This window comes from Vicugna pacos, chromosome 7 (assembly GCF_048564905.1).
Source record: "Vicugna pacos chromosome 7, VicPac4, whole genome shotgun sequence".
NCBI lineage: Eukaryota > Metazoa > Chordata > Mammalia > Artiodactyla > Camelidae > Vicugna > Vicugna pacos.
In genome coordinates, this window is record NC_132993.1 from 244,758 (window position 1) to 258,508 (window position 13,751).

At 51.7% G+C, this 13,751-nt stretch overlaps 1 protein-coding gene across 5 annotated transcripts in view; it reads right to left on the minus strand.

The window, feature by feature from the left end:
- The window catches only part of DYNC2I1 (dynein 2 intermediate chain 1), a 42,681-nt gene that overhangs the window by 27,907 nt on the left and 1,023 nt on the right, over window positions 1-13,751 (minus strand). For 4 of the 5 annotated variants that reach the window (XM_072964037.1, XM_072964036.1, XM_072964039.1 and 1 more), the window contains exons 2-7: window positions 7,129-7,182; window positions 6,089-6,506; window positions 4,276-4,367; window positions 2,444-2,740; window positions 1,924-1,979; window positions 607-661 (exon numbers count right to left, since the gene is read on the minus strand). In XM_072964037.1, the coding sequence (XP_072820138.1) occupies window positions 607-661; window positions 1,924-1,979; window positions 2,444-2,740; window positions 4,276-4,367; window positions 6,089-6,506; window positions 7,129-7,182 (972 nt within the window). The remainder of the gene's footprint in view (window positions 1-606; window positions 662-1,923; window positions 1,980-2,443; window positions 2,741-4,275; window positions 4,368-6,088; window positions 6,507-7,128; window positions 7,183-13,751) is intronic. The other variant, XM_072964040.1, reaches the window with a different exon arrangement.

Sequence of the window (13,751 nt, forward strand, 5' to 3'; positions counted from 1 at the left end):
GATTTGCCCGCGAGGTCAAGGGCCTGGGCTGCTTTGTGGGAAGATTTTTAGCACTGACGCGACTACTTACCACAGGCCCACTCAGACTTTCCGCTTCCCCGGAGGCCATTTCACTAATTTACGTCTCCCAGGGATGTCCCTTCCGTCTGAGCTGTCCAGCCTGTAGTGTGAAATGCTGTCGTCTGTCCACTACTGGAAGTGGGGGGTAAAGCCTCCTACTGTTGGGTTTTCTATCTCTCCCTGTAACTGTCAGGTTTTCGCTTTCTGTATTTTGGGGCTCTTCCGTGAGGTGTGTGTTCTTTCACAATTGCCACATCTCCTGCAAGCTGCTCAGTTCATCCTTGTGAACTGTTCTCTGCCTCTCGAGCGACTCGGCCTGCACACAACAGTCACTCAAGCTCTGTCACGGTTGCTGCTTGACAGTTCACCTCGTCCATCTTTTCACCTTCAATGTGAGTCTTTTAATCTAAAGTGTGTCTCTTATGTGCCTCCTGGAATCACTACTGAAATAAATCATCTGAAACAAGGCCCGTCTCCAGCCCAGCTTCCAGGCTGAGACACAGGACCACACCCACTGTATGAAAGAATCAGTGCAAAGTGTCTTACCTTCCTTCTTGAGTCTTTATCTCTTCCATTATTCCTCCCTGAATTCTCTGCATGCCTAGAAAGCAAACATGATCAAAATCAAAACTAATGTTAAATGACGACGTGAAAAATAAAACATTTACACCTCAGTGAAGGCTGTTATCAGCATTTGATACAATTAGGTTGGCAAATTTGCAAAGCCTGGTTTATTAGAACTATGAACACTGAAGTCTTTTTAAAAACAATTTTTACTAATTCAGCAGTAATGCAAGATAGGAAATACCTTCAGCAGAGAGAAGAAACTGTGTTTGAACAAACCTGTGCTTGTGTAATAGATCCTCATAAGAGTTCTAGAAAATTCCTGCGATTTTATTAGAGAATCAATCCCAAATACTGTTTTGTGTTTAATGCAATATTTGTATTTCCAAAAGAAAGATTTATCTTGAAATATGTTCTATTTATTAGTCGCATGTATATGTTTAATTGGACCCTAAAATTAAGGCTTTCAAAATTTCAGACTGATTTTCAGTTTTTGGAACTCACACTCATACCAATTCAATATAGCACGTGGCTGAAAACATACAGAGCCAGACAAAAGCTTCACTGTGCACCGCGGCAGATCTGCAACACACAATCTAGGAATTGGCACCCCCAGGTTTAAGGACTAACTTTGCTCAAACTTGTAAGAATTTGGACAAGGCATTTAACCTAAATTTTCCTCATCTATGAAAAAGAATGACCAGAAATGGTTGTTGCAATGCACAAATTAAAATGTAGAGCTGATACACAAAATGAGAGCCTCTATAAACTCTAATCTGTAACTTCACAAAACCCACAAGGGGCATCGTCTGAGTTTTATAGGCGAAGAAAGCTCCACGGCCTGGCACCCGAGCAGGCAGACAGGCAGCGGTGGTGCCAAGGCCCTGGGTCTGTCGTCTGACTCTCGGACACCGCGAGCGGGAGTCTGCAGGCGGCTCCATGTCCGGGGACGTGGACCAGACACTGGGAAAAGGTGCCTAACAGCCCATGTGCAGAGGCTCCCGGCTCACAGTTCAGGACGGTCCCCCCTCCGCCCCATGAGAGCTGACTTCCTAATGCTGCATGAGCAAGTGTGCAAAAGGCAGAGCAGGACTAACCGTTTGTAACAAGCTTTCAAGCCCCCAGCACAGCAGACACACAGTGGGAGGGCTGTATCTGGAGTAAGTGAAGTAAACCCATTAAGTACGCTCACTTACCAACCCCAACCAGGCCCAGTAAGGAAAATTCACCCCACGGCACCTGTGAGGACTGCGCCACACACACAACCCACAGCCACCACCCAAGAGCGCGGGGCCTTACTGGCTGCCGGTCTCGTCCTTCTTGGAACCTGCACCTCGACTTCTGTGCTCACCATTCTGTCGGGAAAGATTCCAGAACCACTCATTAGTACAGCACAACAAATCAGCGATAGTGACGCCTGCAAGACAAGCGGGGCTCAGTCCTAGCAGTGTCTCTGCTGCGGCGTGTCTCACAATGATGGTTCTCAGCTTTAGTAAGGTGTCGCCCTAAGTAAGGGAGGTGAATAAGGGTGCACTGAGAGTGACTGTCACCTCAGTGACATTACCTGAGCAGGAGAAATTTATACTTCTCGATGTCACATTATTTTCAGAAAATCTGACTAGCTCCTTGTACTGCTTCAAGTTACAAACTTTCAAACACATGGAAGATGGCTATGTCACAAAGCCACATACTTAGAGGAGAACACCTAAAGGGCCAGGGTCCCCAGGTGTGTCGGCGTTAGACGGTCTGTCGCCATGAGCACCTCACAGAGCTGGGTGAGGCCACCGGCTGGGAGCCCGGGAGCAGGGCGGGCAGGTACCTTGGCCACCCTCCTCCACTGCTCCTCCCTCCACGGCCTGTCCTTTCTGTCCGCGTGGCCCCGGAGCCGCTCGTCCTCAGAAGGAAAGCCCTCCGTAAGCCGCCGGTCTCTCCGCCGCTCCTCCCCGCCCCTGTCAGACAGTGAGTGGCTGCTGTCTTTCGCGCTCTTGTCTCTCCTCTCCCTGGCGTGGCTCTTTTCTCGGCGCTTCCTCTCCTCCTGCCACCTGTGCGGTCTCTCGCCCTCCTCTTGGTACAGCCAGTACTTGAGAGGGCTGTCCCTGCTGTCGCCATACCGCAACTGGAGCGTGACATGGAAACTGAGCATGAGGACTGGGAGCGGCTGCCCCTCACTCCCTGCCCAGGGTGCTGCTGAACTGCCCGAGGACGGCGGGGGCCTCGTCCCAGTCTTCCCAGCGCACACCCTCTCCCACAGGACATGTCTGGGACTTGCCGGCTTCTGTGGGCTCCCCTCCCAACAGTGCGTCCCCAGGTCCCTCGGTCTCCTGGGCAGTTTGCACGTCTGCCCCTCCCCACAGGGAGATCCTTAAAACCAGCACCATCGCTACGTCATCTCTGCATCCCTCAACTGCCTTGGAGCCCAGTGACAACTATGACGTCATCACAAGGTGGGTAAGCGTGGACCAGCGCTGGATGGGATGCCGGGCCGGGAGCACCATCTCCAGGTCTCAACATAACCCCAACTGGACTGGCCTTTTCCTTCATGCAGGGCCTCCCCACCTCCGTTCCTGGGGCCCCACGCCCTCCATCCCACCGCAGACCACCCCCTGGCCTCCAGCCCCACCCACTCTGCTCACAGCCGCCAGGACAACCTTCCCAGAGAGAAACGTGACAACCAGGTCCTGATGGAGACGCTCAGTGTAACATTACGTGGCTGCCCACACCCATCACAGAACAAAGTCTGAGGGATTAGACCTGAGTGTTTAAGAAGTTATGAGGACCCAGAACAAAACACGGGCGACTCCTAACATGACGCAAGTGTGGGGAGGAGAGCTCATTGCATCAGCAACGGGAATTCGGAAGGACAGACTTGACTATTTCATGATTTAAACATATAAAAATACAGATTCCACAGTAACATGAACAGAACAAACAGAACCCCAGCAAACGTGACAGGCACAGAGGTGACCTTAAGGCGCTCCCAAAACCAGCACGACACCCCGCCGGACAGCCACGCACACACACACAGGTCGGGCCCAACGCAGGGCCGCAGAGCCTTTTAGGAAACGCCCTTTTCTCTGAGTCAGATGAGCAAAGACTGACAGTGATGACGTGGGGTGCCACGCTCTGGTGATATACATAATCACAGCTCTGAGGTAAAGCAAACGGGCAAGTGCACCCTGACTTTGATCCAGCAAGTTCACTTCCAGAAATTAATCATAAAGAAATAATTCAGAATAAGTGAAAAAGTTTACACCATGGATGTCTTCATAATAAAAAAAAATTAGAAGCAATTGAAGTGTCCAAAAAAAGCAGACGTGTCAAGAAAACCATGACAAGTCCATATCATTAAGTATTATATTATGGATAAAATAATATCATAGACACACGATAGCTTAGGAAAATGCTCAAGATGTATTCAGTTTGAACAGTTATAAAACAGTAACAATCCAACCTAAGAAAACTGTCTCTACGTACATGTCCATCCACATACACACACATGAATACACGTGCATGATGTGACCCACAGTTCTCTCTGGGGGGGGCCTGGTTTTCCTAAATTCTCCCAAACGGCCACGGTTCACTCTTGCACCGGACAGACGCGCCTGCCTGGCGCCCAAGCCCAAGTCGGCAGCGGCCTGCCTCCCCACGTACCTTCCTCTCCCGGTACCGTCTCTCTCTCTCCTCGTCGCCTCCTTCGGGCTCCTCACCCTTTGGCTCCCTCTCCTCAGGCCTTGCTTTACTTACTACAACATAAAACAAGTTTTAACATTCCCAACTCCAGCTTCAACTGAACTACACAGTAACACGTATGTAAACACACCCCTGACTAACATTCTCCAGTCTCGAGGGTGGCAAGTTCTGGAATCGGGCTTAAAATGGAATAAATGGCAGCTGGTATCCAGCAGCCTGGAGAAGGTGTCAGAGGAGGCCCTGGAAACTTGAGAGGGGCAGCAGCCCAATGCCAGGCCCTCGGAGCCCCTGGGCCGCTGAGAGGAGCCCAGGAACAGAGCCCAGTCCTCCCAGGAAAACTGGCCAGGAGGGCCGACGTCTCCTCCGAGGGCTCAGCTGCTGGAAGGTGCCAGCCTCCGAGCAGCTGGGCCCAGCCCCTGCCTCCCAGAGCCCCGCTGCTGAGGGCACAGCGTAGTGGACCAGGAGGCCCCACCACGAGGCTCCATCCAGCCCGCCTGCTGCCCAGACCCGCGAGCTCTCCCTGGCATGGGCAGCCAGTGGAGACACCACTTACAGCCTTGTCCAACAGTGAGAAACTAGACTTTCTCTTTTGAGTCTGCTCAAAGTTACTAGGCTTAGTCCTAAGAGACGCGATATTTTAAAAGATGAGGACAAAACTAAACATACAGCGATCACTGAAACAAAGTTCATTCCGTCCAGAAGTATCCACCAAACACTGGCCACTTTCTAGGAGCCTGGGTACAAGAGGCCAGAACAGCAGGAGGGGCCTCCCAGGGCTTGCGCCCGATGTGGGGGCAGGAGAGGAGGTGGGGGCCCTCCCAGCGCTCGCGCCCGACGTGGGGGCAGGAGAGGAGGTGGGGGCCCTCCCACGGCTCGCGCCCCACGTGGGGGCAGGAGAGGAGGTGGGGGCCCTCCCAGGGCTCGTGCCCCACGTGGGGGCAGGAGAGGAGGTGGGGGCCCTCCCAGGGCTCGCGCCCAACGTGGGGGCAGGAGAGGAGGGGAGAAGGGCCAGGCTCCCCAGGCTGGGAGAGGAAGTGCAGGTCAGGGTGGTCCCCAGGTTTTCCGGCCTGAGGAAGGGAAGGCCGTGGGGGGGCAGGTTCTGGGGGCTGTCGGGCACCGGGGGCTTAACAAGCCTGCAGCCTTATTATTTAAAAAACTACCGAGAACACCAACATAATAACCCCAGAAAGAGGCAACGTACTTAAGTGATGACCCACCTCAGCCTGGCCCTGCCCAAGGCCACAGACACACCCCCTCCCGGAGCCTGAGCCCAGCTTCCTAGCCTGGGGACTCCCAAAGTTACTACGAACTCTTCTGACATTCCCTTTTTTGTTTATGTTGGTTGGTTTGAATTTCTTATAGGAAGAACACACCATTTGTGTAATAAAAGATAATGAAATACGTACTTGGGAGAAAAAAAGCACATTTATCTCTACACTAGAATTCCTAGGAATCTGGACAAGTGATATTTAAACATTGCTTAAAATAAATCTGTTCCTTTTCAGGATTTCTTTCTATCAAAGAGCATTATTTTTGTCTATTTACTATGTGGACTAAGATTTACGGAGACTTAAGTCTAAACTATATTTCACAGTAAAACCCCAGCAAACAATGAGACAACAGTTACCCCCTCACTCGCCGAGATGAACTGTAAAACATAAGAAGGGGGCAGGGGCAGGTGCACAGGGTGCAGCCCAGGCCTCTCACTGCAAACCCACCACCCAGCATTTACAAAACTCGGAGAGCAGCGGGGAGGAGGCCGCCCTGCACACACCTGCCTGCGTCCTGCGCTCCGGCCTGTCAGGTGGCTGCCCCTGCGCGTCCCAGCCCAGCAGGTTGTGGCAGCCAGCTGCCTGCCTCAGCCCGTCCCGCCGTGCCCTGTGGCCCCCCTTCTCGCGCTCCTTCCCCCGGCTGGGGGCCTTCTCAGCAGTGGCCTGCTCTCGGTGTCCCTCCTTGGGCTTCTCTCTGTCCCGGCTCCTGGTGTCCTTCCTCCTGTCCCGATGCCGGTCCTGGTCCTGGTCCTGAAGCCTGTGTGGCTTCTCCCTCTCAGCCGCCCTGTCTCTGCACCTGGCGTCCCGCTCTGGGTCCCTGCGTCTGTGCTCCCGGCATTCAGGGAGGTCCGTTTCCAGATCCTTCTGCGGCTGTTTCTCTCTGTGTTTCTTATCCTCCTTGGGACCAGCTGACTGTGCCGCCTGAACAAGAGATGGCAAGTTTCAGAAACAGAGTCAGACTCACTAAGGGGCCTTAAAGTGCAGGCTGAGGGCTTTCCATCCCAGCAGGACGGGCCTAGACCAACACTCTCGAACCCAAGAAGGGGTCAGACTTGGCGGCCCCACGACTGGTGACAGCACCCACCTAAGGGACACCTACATGTGTTGGCAAATTGACCCTAAAGTACCACGTGGAGCAGAAAGAAGAGAGAGGGTGTGGGCTGGGCAGTAAGTGTGACACTAACCACCCAGGGCCCACTCCACCAGCGTGGACCCTCGCTGTAAGCCCTCAGGAGGCCTGGATCACAACCTGGATGCCCCCCGTGTACACACATGCACAGTGACACACTGTCTCACACACGAGCCCTGAACCTCGACAGAAACCCGACTGAGCTGGTGGGGTGCTGGGCGGGGGGCGAAGGGACCCTATCCCAGGGCCATTCCAGGGCAATTAACCACGTGGCTTTATCTCTGTGTGAAAACTGCCCCAAACGAGTCACGTCACACGTGAGCAAAGTCGTGCAGCCCTGAGAACCAGGTAAAACTGCCCCAGGTAACCATCCAAGGTCCATGTCTTTCTTCCCAAATCTTTAAAGTATGTTACCCAAAGGTATTTTCTGAGGTCATCTGCTTTCCAAGTATCATCTTTGGTTCTTCTCTGAAACAAAAAGCATAAAGTCAGAATCATTAAAGTTTAAAAGATCGAATTTTGTTGCTCCAGGGAGCTTTGTCACTTCCAGTCAGTGGCAATCAGCCCTTCATATGCCAGAAAACACAAGTCTCTCTACAGGAATTAAAACTACCACCAACACAGATCTTAAAACCACCCACAAGTGATCACAAGCTACTTCATAATGTGACATTCACACGCTCCCAGGCTCAGGCCCCCCAGGGGCTCATGGCAGGTGGCCCCCCAGGTGCTGAGAGGACACCAGCCCATGACACGGGTCCCCAGCCGCATGCAAGACACGGCCTGGTGAAAACAGTAAGACGGGACTAAGGGCGTTTCCGGTGGACTGCTCCCCTTCCCTTGGAGAAACACGGTCTTAAGGGCACAGCTGCAGGGCGACCTGGAGTGCTCCGACTTTAAAGCCAAGGTGTCCCAAATGAAGACAAAACACAGAAGTCTTCCTGGTGATGTGAAGATTAGGGAAGCAGAAGAAAATCACAGCCGCTCACAAATACACTAGGCAGAAAGGAACAAAAAGCAAGCCGGTGGAAGAACCTGGCCAAAGGGTGGCCACAAAACGCGTCGCCCTCTACCATCACGCTCACTAGGAAATGTATTCTTCGTCCGATAAGCTGGTCGATTTAACAAAACGGGTCACAGGAAGATATAGTTAAGAGGATCAGCGTCCAGCACGGCTGCAGCTCACAGCTGCTGAACTTTAAAATCCATTCTCTCAAGTTAAGGCTCCTTAGAGAGGTTAACACGTGACCTTTTCCGAACAAAAGGTCCAAACCCAAGGAAGAGCATGTGCCGGCAGCGCGGTCACCCAGCTCCAGGGCCGGACAGCAGACCGAGGGCGTCGGGAACCCATCGGAATGGCTCTCCAAGTGGCTGTAATCATAGCACTTGTGTCAAAAAGTAAAAATCTTGAAGGCAACAGATCTCCAGCAGAGACCCCACCCAGGGTTCTCCACCCGCCTCTTACGTTCCCACCAACCAAAGCTCAACTTCAGGTCTCAGTCCTGCACTTTTCTTTCTTTCCCTTTTCTCTTCACACTTTTTAAGCTGTAAAATGACAAGCACCTCGCGCCCACCACAGCTCACTGTCACACGAGTCCAGCAGCGCCACAGAGTGCGCGCGGGGACACGGCTTCAGACGGGAGCCGCCCTCGCCCGTGTTCCCCGTCTGCCTCGCGGAGCAGCAAGTGCAGTTAAAACCTACTCCACAGCCGGAGGCCGCATGTCCTCCATGAAGGGCGCTGCCTGAACAGTAAACCCTCCGACCACAGGAGCAGCCAGTCTACCGCTGGGACCTCAGCTGGCACCCCACGTGCGTGTCGTCCTGTGCGCGGGATGGACAGACACAGGGAGCGCTCATACGCAGCCCAAGACTCGGCTGCTGTCCAGGAGCTTCTACAGCAAAGCCCTGCTGGGCGCCCAGTGAGAACCCAGGCAACAGGCAGTCCGTCCACCTCCGCGGGGATAAAGGGGTCACACTGCTTCCCTCCCTTCCCATCCACGCAGGGCCCACAGCTCATCCTGAGACTGCGGGAACCAGGGGAGGGCCCCCAGGGGGCAGGGGTGTCAGACCACAGGCGCGGCCCCAGGTGGGCCCAGGGAAGCAGCGCCGTAGACCCCAGTGCCCTGCCTCGGGGCCCACATGACTACGCAGGGTCCACCTCCCTGCACCATGTCTCTCCTGAGCCAGGCACAGGCCGTCCAGCCATGGCCTCACCCCCAGGGTCATGTTTGGGTCTCTAGGTGGCCCTGCTGGCCCTGTTTCCCTTTTGGAGAAAAGTGGTTTCCCCAGTTTCCCCACCCGAACAGCTCAGCCGCCCGGACCTCCCCACACACCCCAGCTGTGACTTCCACCAGCTGCCCCGGCAGTGCTGTGCTCACGGGTGTCCCATCAGGCAGCACCGGGCAGCTGCCCGCCCCGCAGGGGCCTCCACTCCTGCCTCCAGTGCCCTGCACCGCCCGGGCGAGCAGACCTCTCCCTCTGCCTGCCCACAGCTGCCAGTCACTGAACCAGTCCGCAGGTCAGAGAGCAAGGCTGTTTCGTTCTCCATCAGTTGGGTGAAAACGGCTGTCCCTGCTCCCTAGACTTGAGGCCAAGCAGGATCCGTCTCCAAGCACCTCGGTGCAGGTCTTGGTGCCCGGACAGCCAGCCAGGGGCGGGTCCACTCTCAGATCAGACACGGCTCTTCACCAGGTCCCTGCATGTCCTCCTCTAACTCATGCCCTGCTTCCACCCTCCGGTCCAGGCCACTGCCACCCACACCCGGCTAGACTAGCATCTCCTGACCTGCCGCAGCCCCGGGGCGGGGTCCCTGCATCACCGCGACTCCCAGGACCACAGGGGCACAGGATGCTGTCCACCCCCAGAGGTGACAGACCACCCTAACATTTGCTAAAAAGTCCCGAAGGGGGAAAGGCTGCTTCACACACCGCTTTGGGGTCAAGACAGTTCCCTCTTGCTGTCTTAATCTTTTAAAATTATGCCTGATCCCAGAATTTTTTGAATTATCTAATTCAGTGACTGAGGAAGCGCTCCCTAAACATGGCTACTGTCCTTTGTTCTCACTGCAGTGAGGCTGCGGGGGAGACGCGGGCTCCCGCCTCTCCAGGGCTGCCCCCGTGTCCACTCCTGTCCACCCTGCATGGTTTGCTGACACCAGGCCTCGCCCCCAGTCCATGGGGCAGATGCTGGGCCTGGCCATTCCCATGTAAGCAAGGTAAGCTGAAGTGTGCTCTTTCATCCAGGTAAAACAGGTGTACAACACTGTGTAATACATAAAGCACTCACAGCACTGCCTGGTCCTACCAGCAGGTGTGCTGCCGAGGAGACACGAGGCATGCTCGGTGTCCCAGGGATGGCCGTGAGCACCCAGGGCAGGGAGGCCTTGGCCCTGCTGCGTTGCACTGCCGGCATGTGAGCACAGACCGTGCGTGTGTGTGTGAACACAGAGTGCGTGTGCATGTGTGAGCGCAGTGTGTGTGTGTGCATGTGAGTACAGTGTGTGTGTGCGTGTGAGCACAGTGTGTGCGTGTGTGTGAGCGCTGTGTGTGTGTGTGCATGAGCACAGTATGTGTGCGTCAGTGCAGTGCGTGCGTGAGCGCGGTGTGTGTACGCACAGAGTGTGTGTGTGTGTGTGAGCGCAGAGTGCACAGATGCTCAGAGGAAGGGGAAGGGCTGGCACAGGACATGGGCCGGAAGAAACACCATCAAGAAGCTGGTGCCACCTTGACCCTTCCCTTTGCGTCAGGAGACAAAGTAGTAACTCCACGAAGTCACAGTAATTACACAATCAGGTTCTAACAACCGGTGGGTTAACTTCCTAAGAAGTAAGTGACCAGCTTAAACTGAGAACTAAGGTGCACACCCATCAGCTGCCAGCGAACATTAGCCCTGAGGTCGTGGCTTTTGTGACTTTAAATGTTTAATAAATATGTACCAGAAAAAATCCCAAAAGTGACCCAAAAATAACACAAACTGTAATAAACCAGGTGAGTGATCTCAGCCAGACCACAGAAAAACACTGGAGGGAAAGGAACTCACGGGGGTCCCAGAGGCAAACAGGTGTCTGAAAGGGGTGTCTGATGACTAGTGTGAGGACTGGTGGAGAGGAGCCCCGAGGGGCTTCGGGGCTTGTGCTGGAACCCCTGCTTCCAGCAGGACTCTGCAGACAGTGCAGGCGGCCTGACAGGGAACCAGAGCAGAGGACCAGCAGAGAAAACCCTTGGAATCCCAGAACTTACACAATTAATCTGGCACTTCACACAAATATGAAAGATCAGTGAGAAAAACAAACATGAGAGAGCAAAGAATCAAGATAAACAAATGGAGAAAAGGATCCTAAAAGGAAATGTGACCAAGAAAATAAAGAGAAATCTTTATTTTTTAAAAAAAGGCATAAAAGGAATATCTTCCAAATTTTTCTAAAATATTATAAGCACAAGTTAAACAAATGCTGCTAAAAGGAACGATATAAGAACAAGAAAAAATCCTCGATATTAAAATTAACAAAGTAAAACATTAAGTAGATGAGGCAACAGTAAAGTTGGAGAAATCTCTTGGATTATAGGGGAAAAAGACAGAGATGGAAAATGTGGGCCATGAGTTCAACATCCTACAAGAGACTGGATCAGAGTTCCAGAAAGAGAGAATGGGGAAAGCAGGAGAAGGAAATACAGAAATAACAGGAAAACTGTCCTAGAAGTGAAGGCGATCTGAGTTTATATTTTGAAAGGGATGATCAAATGTGAAAAATAACAAATGAAAAAAGACCCACAACAGATTCCTGCCGTATTTGTCCAGAGCACCAAGAAGAATGACCCGGAATCTTCTGAAGAGAAAGAAGATGTTACTTGCAAAGGTATCTCATCAGCCAAGCAGTAGCTAGGAGATAAAGCAGACGCTAGTCAAGGTGCTGGGACTGGATCTCCACCCTGGGCCGCACTCTCGCATGGGGCCATCAGCGCAGTAACGTGTTCTCAGAGCATAACACCCTTGGAGAAAGGGTGTCTGAGGATTTACTCCAGGGGAAAAATGGGGAATTTCAAGGGCGGTGACAGCATTGGATCCAAGAAACAGTAGATGTAACCCAAAAGAACGAAGAAAAGAAATTCCCAGAAGAGCTCTGTGAAGGTCTTGAAACAATTAGCCCTGAAAGTCAGTGAGCCCTGCGAAGGGTTTTTTAAAGGAGATTTCATTCAACAGATAATGTGACTGATTAATAAGCTGAGTCATAAATGATAAGGTTGAAATTTAAAAAGAACATGCTCTTCTCTCCAACGAAGGAGGCAAACAGAAACTACAGGAAACAGGAAGTAAACTACACTGTGATACACTGCACTCAGTGTGAAAAGAGACGCCCCCTTGCCCCCATGCCAGGGCTGTACAGCCACATTTCTTGGCTCCGCACGGACGACAACGGTAACTGATGACAACTGACATAATGGGGGGACCCCAGCTCAGGCACACACAGGGTGGGGCCGGTGGCCACTGAGGAACTGGCCTCAGACCCGTCCCTGCATCACCAGGAACCTGAACCTTGTCTGAACAGCACCAGACCAAGGACACTAGCAGCCACCAAGCAGCAGCTGCCAGCCGCAGGCCCCCAACAAGCACCCCCACTTCTTTCCAGCTCCAATTTTAACTCCTGACAAACAACTCATGCAGACAACTGTGATCGTGCCATTCTGTGCCTGTACCATCCTCCCCCACTCTACAGCCTGGGAACACAATTCAAATGCTTCTTCAATTCCTGTCTCCCTGGCCACAGTCTTAGCAAATACCAAATAAACATTTTTTATTTCAATCAGGTCTCCATTTCTAAAGTTTTGGCTAACACAACTTTAAAAGCAACCTATAAACAACTCACAAAAAACTTAAGTTATACAATAACTTTTGAAAATCTAAGGGAATCTTGGAGAAGGTGACAGAGGGCAGGAAGTTGCGGAGGATAGCGAGGGCACTAACTTCCTGCTCAATACTACAAACATTATAAAAGTCAATGACGGAAACAAGAAAGTAATAGGAGGGAGGGTGGGAGGAGACGTATGCAAACTAAATTCCTCATCTTTTAGCGGGAATCCACAGACAAGCAGGACAGCGACAGTTAACAGCTACTGAGTTAAAAACAGTGTCCTACAAAGCTGGAGGCATAACCCTCCCTCACTTCAGACAATACTACAGAGCTACAGTCATCAAAATAGCGTGGTGGTGGCACAAAAGCAGAAACATGGATCAATGGAACAGAATAGAGAACCCAGAAATAAACCCACGTGCCTAAGGTCAATTGATCTTCAACAAAGGAGGCAAGCACATACAACGGAGAAAAGACAGTCTCTTTGGCAACTGATGTTGGGAAAGCTGAACAGCAGCATGTAAATCAATGAAGTTAGATCACACCCTCAGCACACACAAAAATAAACTCAAAATGGTTTAAAGACGTGAATATAGGACAGGACACCATACGTCTCCTAGAAGAGAACATAGGCAAAACATTCTCTGACATAAATCCTACTGATGTTTTCTTACATCAGCTTCCCAAGGCAATAGAAATAAAAGCAAAAATAAACAAATGGGACCTAATCAAATTTATAAACTTTTGCAAAGCAAAGGACACCAAAAACAAAATGAAAAGACAACCTACAGCCTTGGAGAAAACATTTTCAAATGAAGCAACTGACAAGGGCTTAATTTCCAAAATATACAAACAGCTCATATAGCCCAGTAACAAAAAAACAACCCAATCAAAAAATGGGCAGAAAATCTAAACAGACATTTCTCCAAAGAAGACACACAGGTGACCAATAGGCACCTAAAAAGGTGCTCAGTATCACTAATTATCAGAGAAATGCAAATCAAAACTACAATGAGGTATCACCTCACAACAGTCAGAATGGCCATCACTAAAAAATCTACAAATAATAAATGCTGGAGAAGGTGTGGAGAAAAGGGAACCCTCCTACACTGTTGGTGGGGATGTAGTTTGCTGCAGCTGCTACGGAGGTTCTTTCAAACACTAAAAATAGAGTTACCATATGATCCA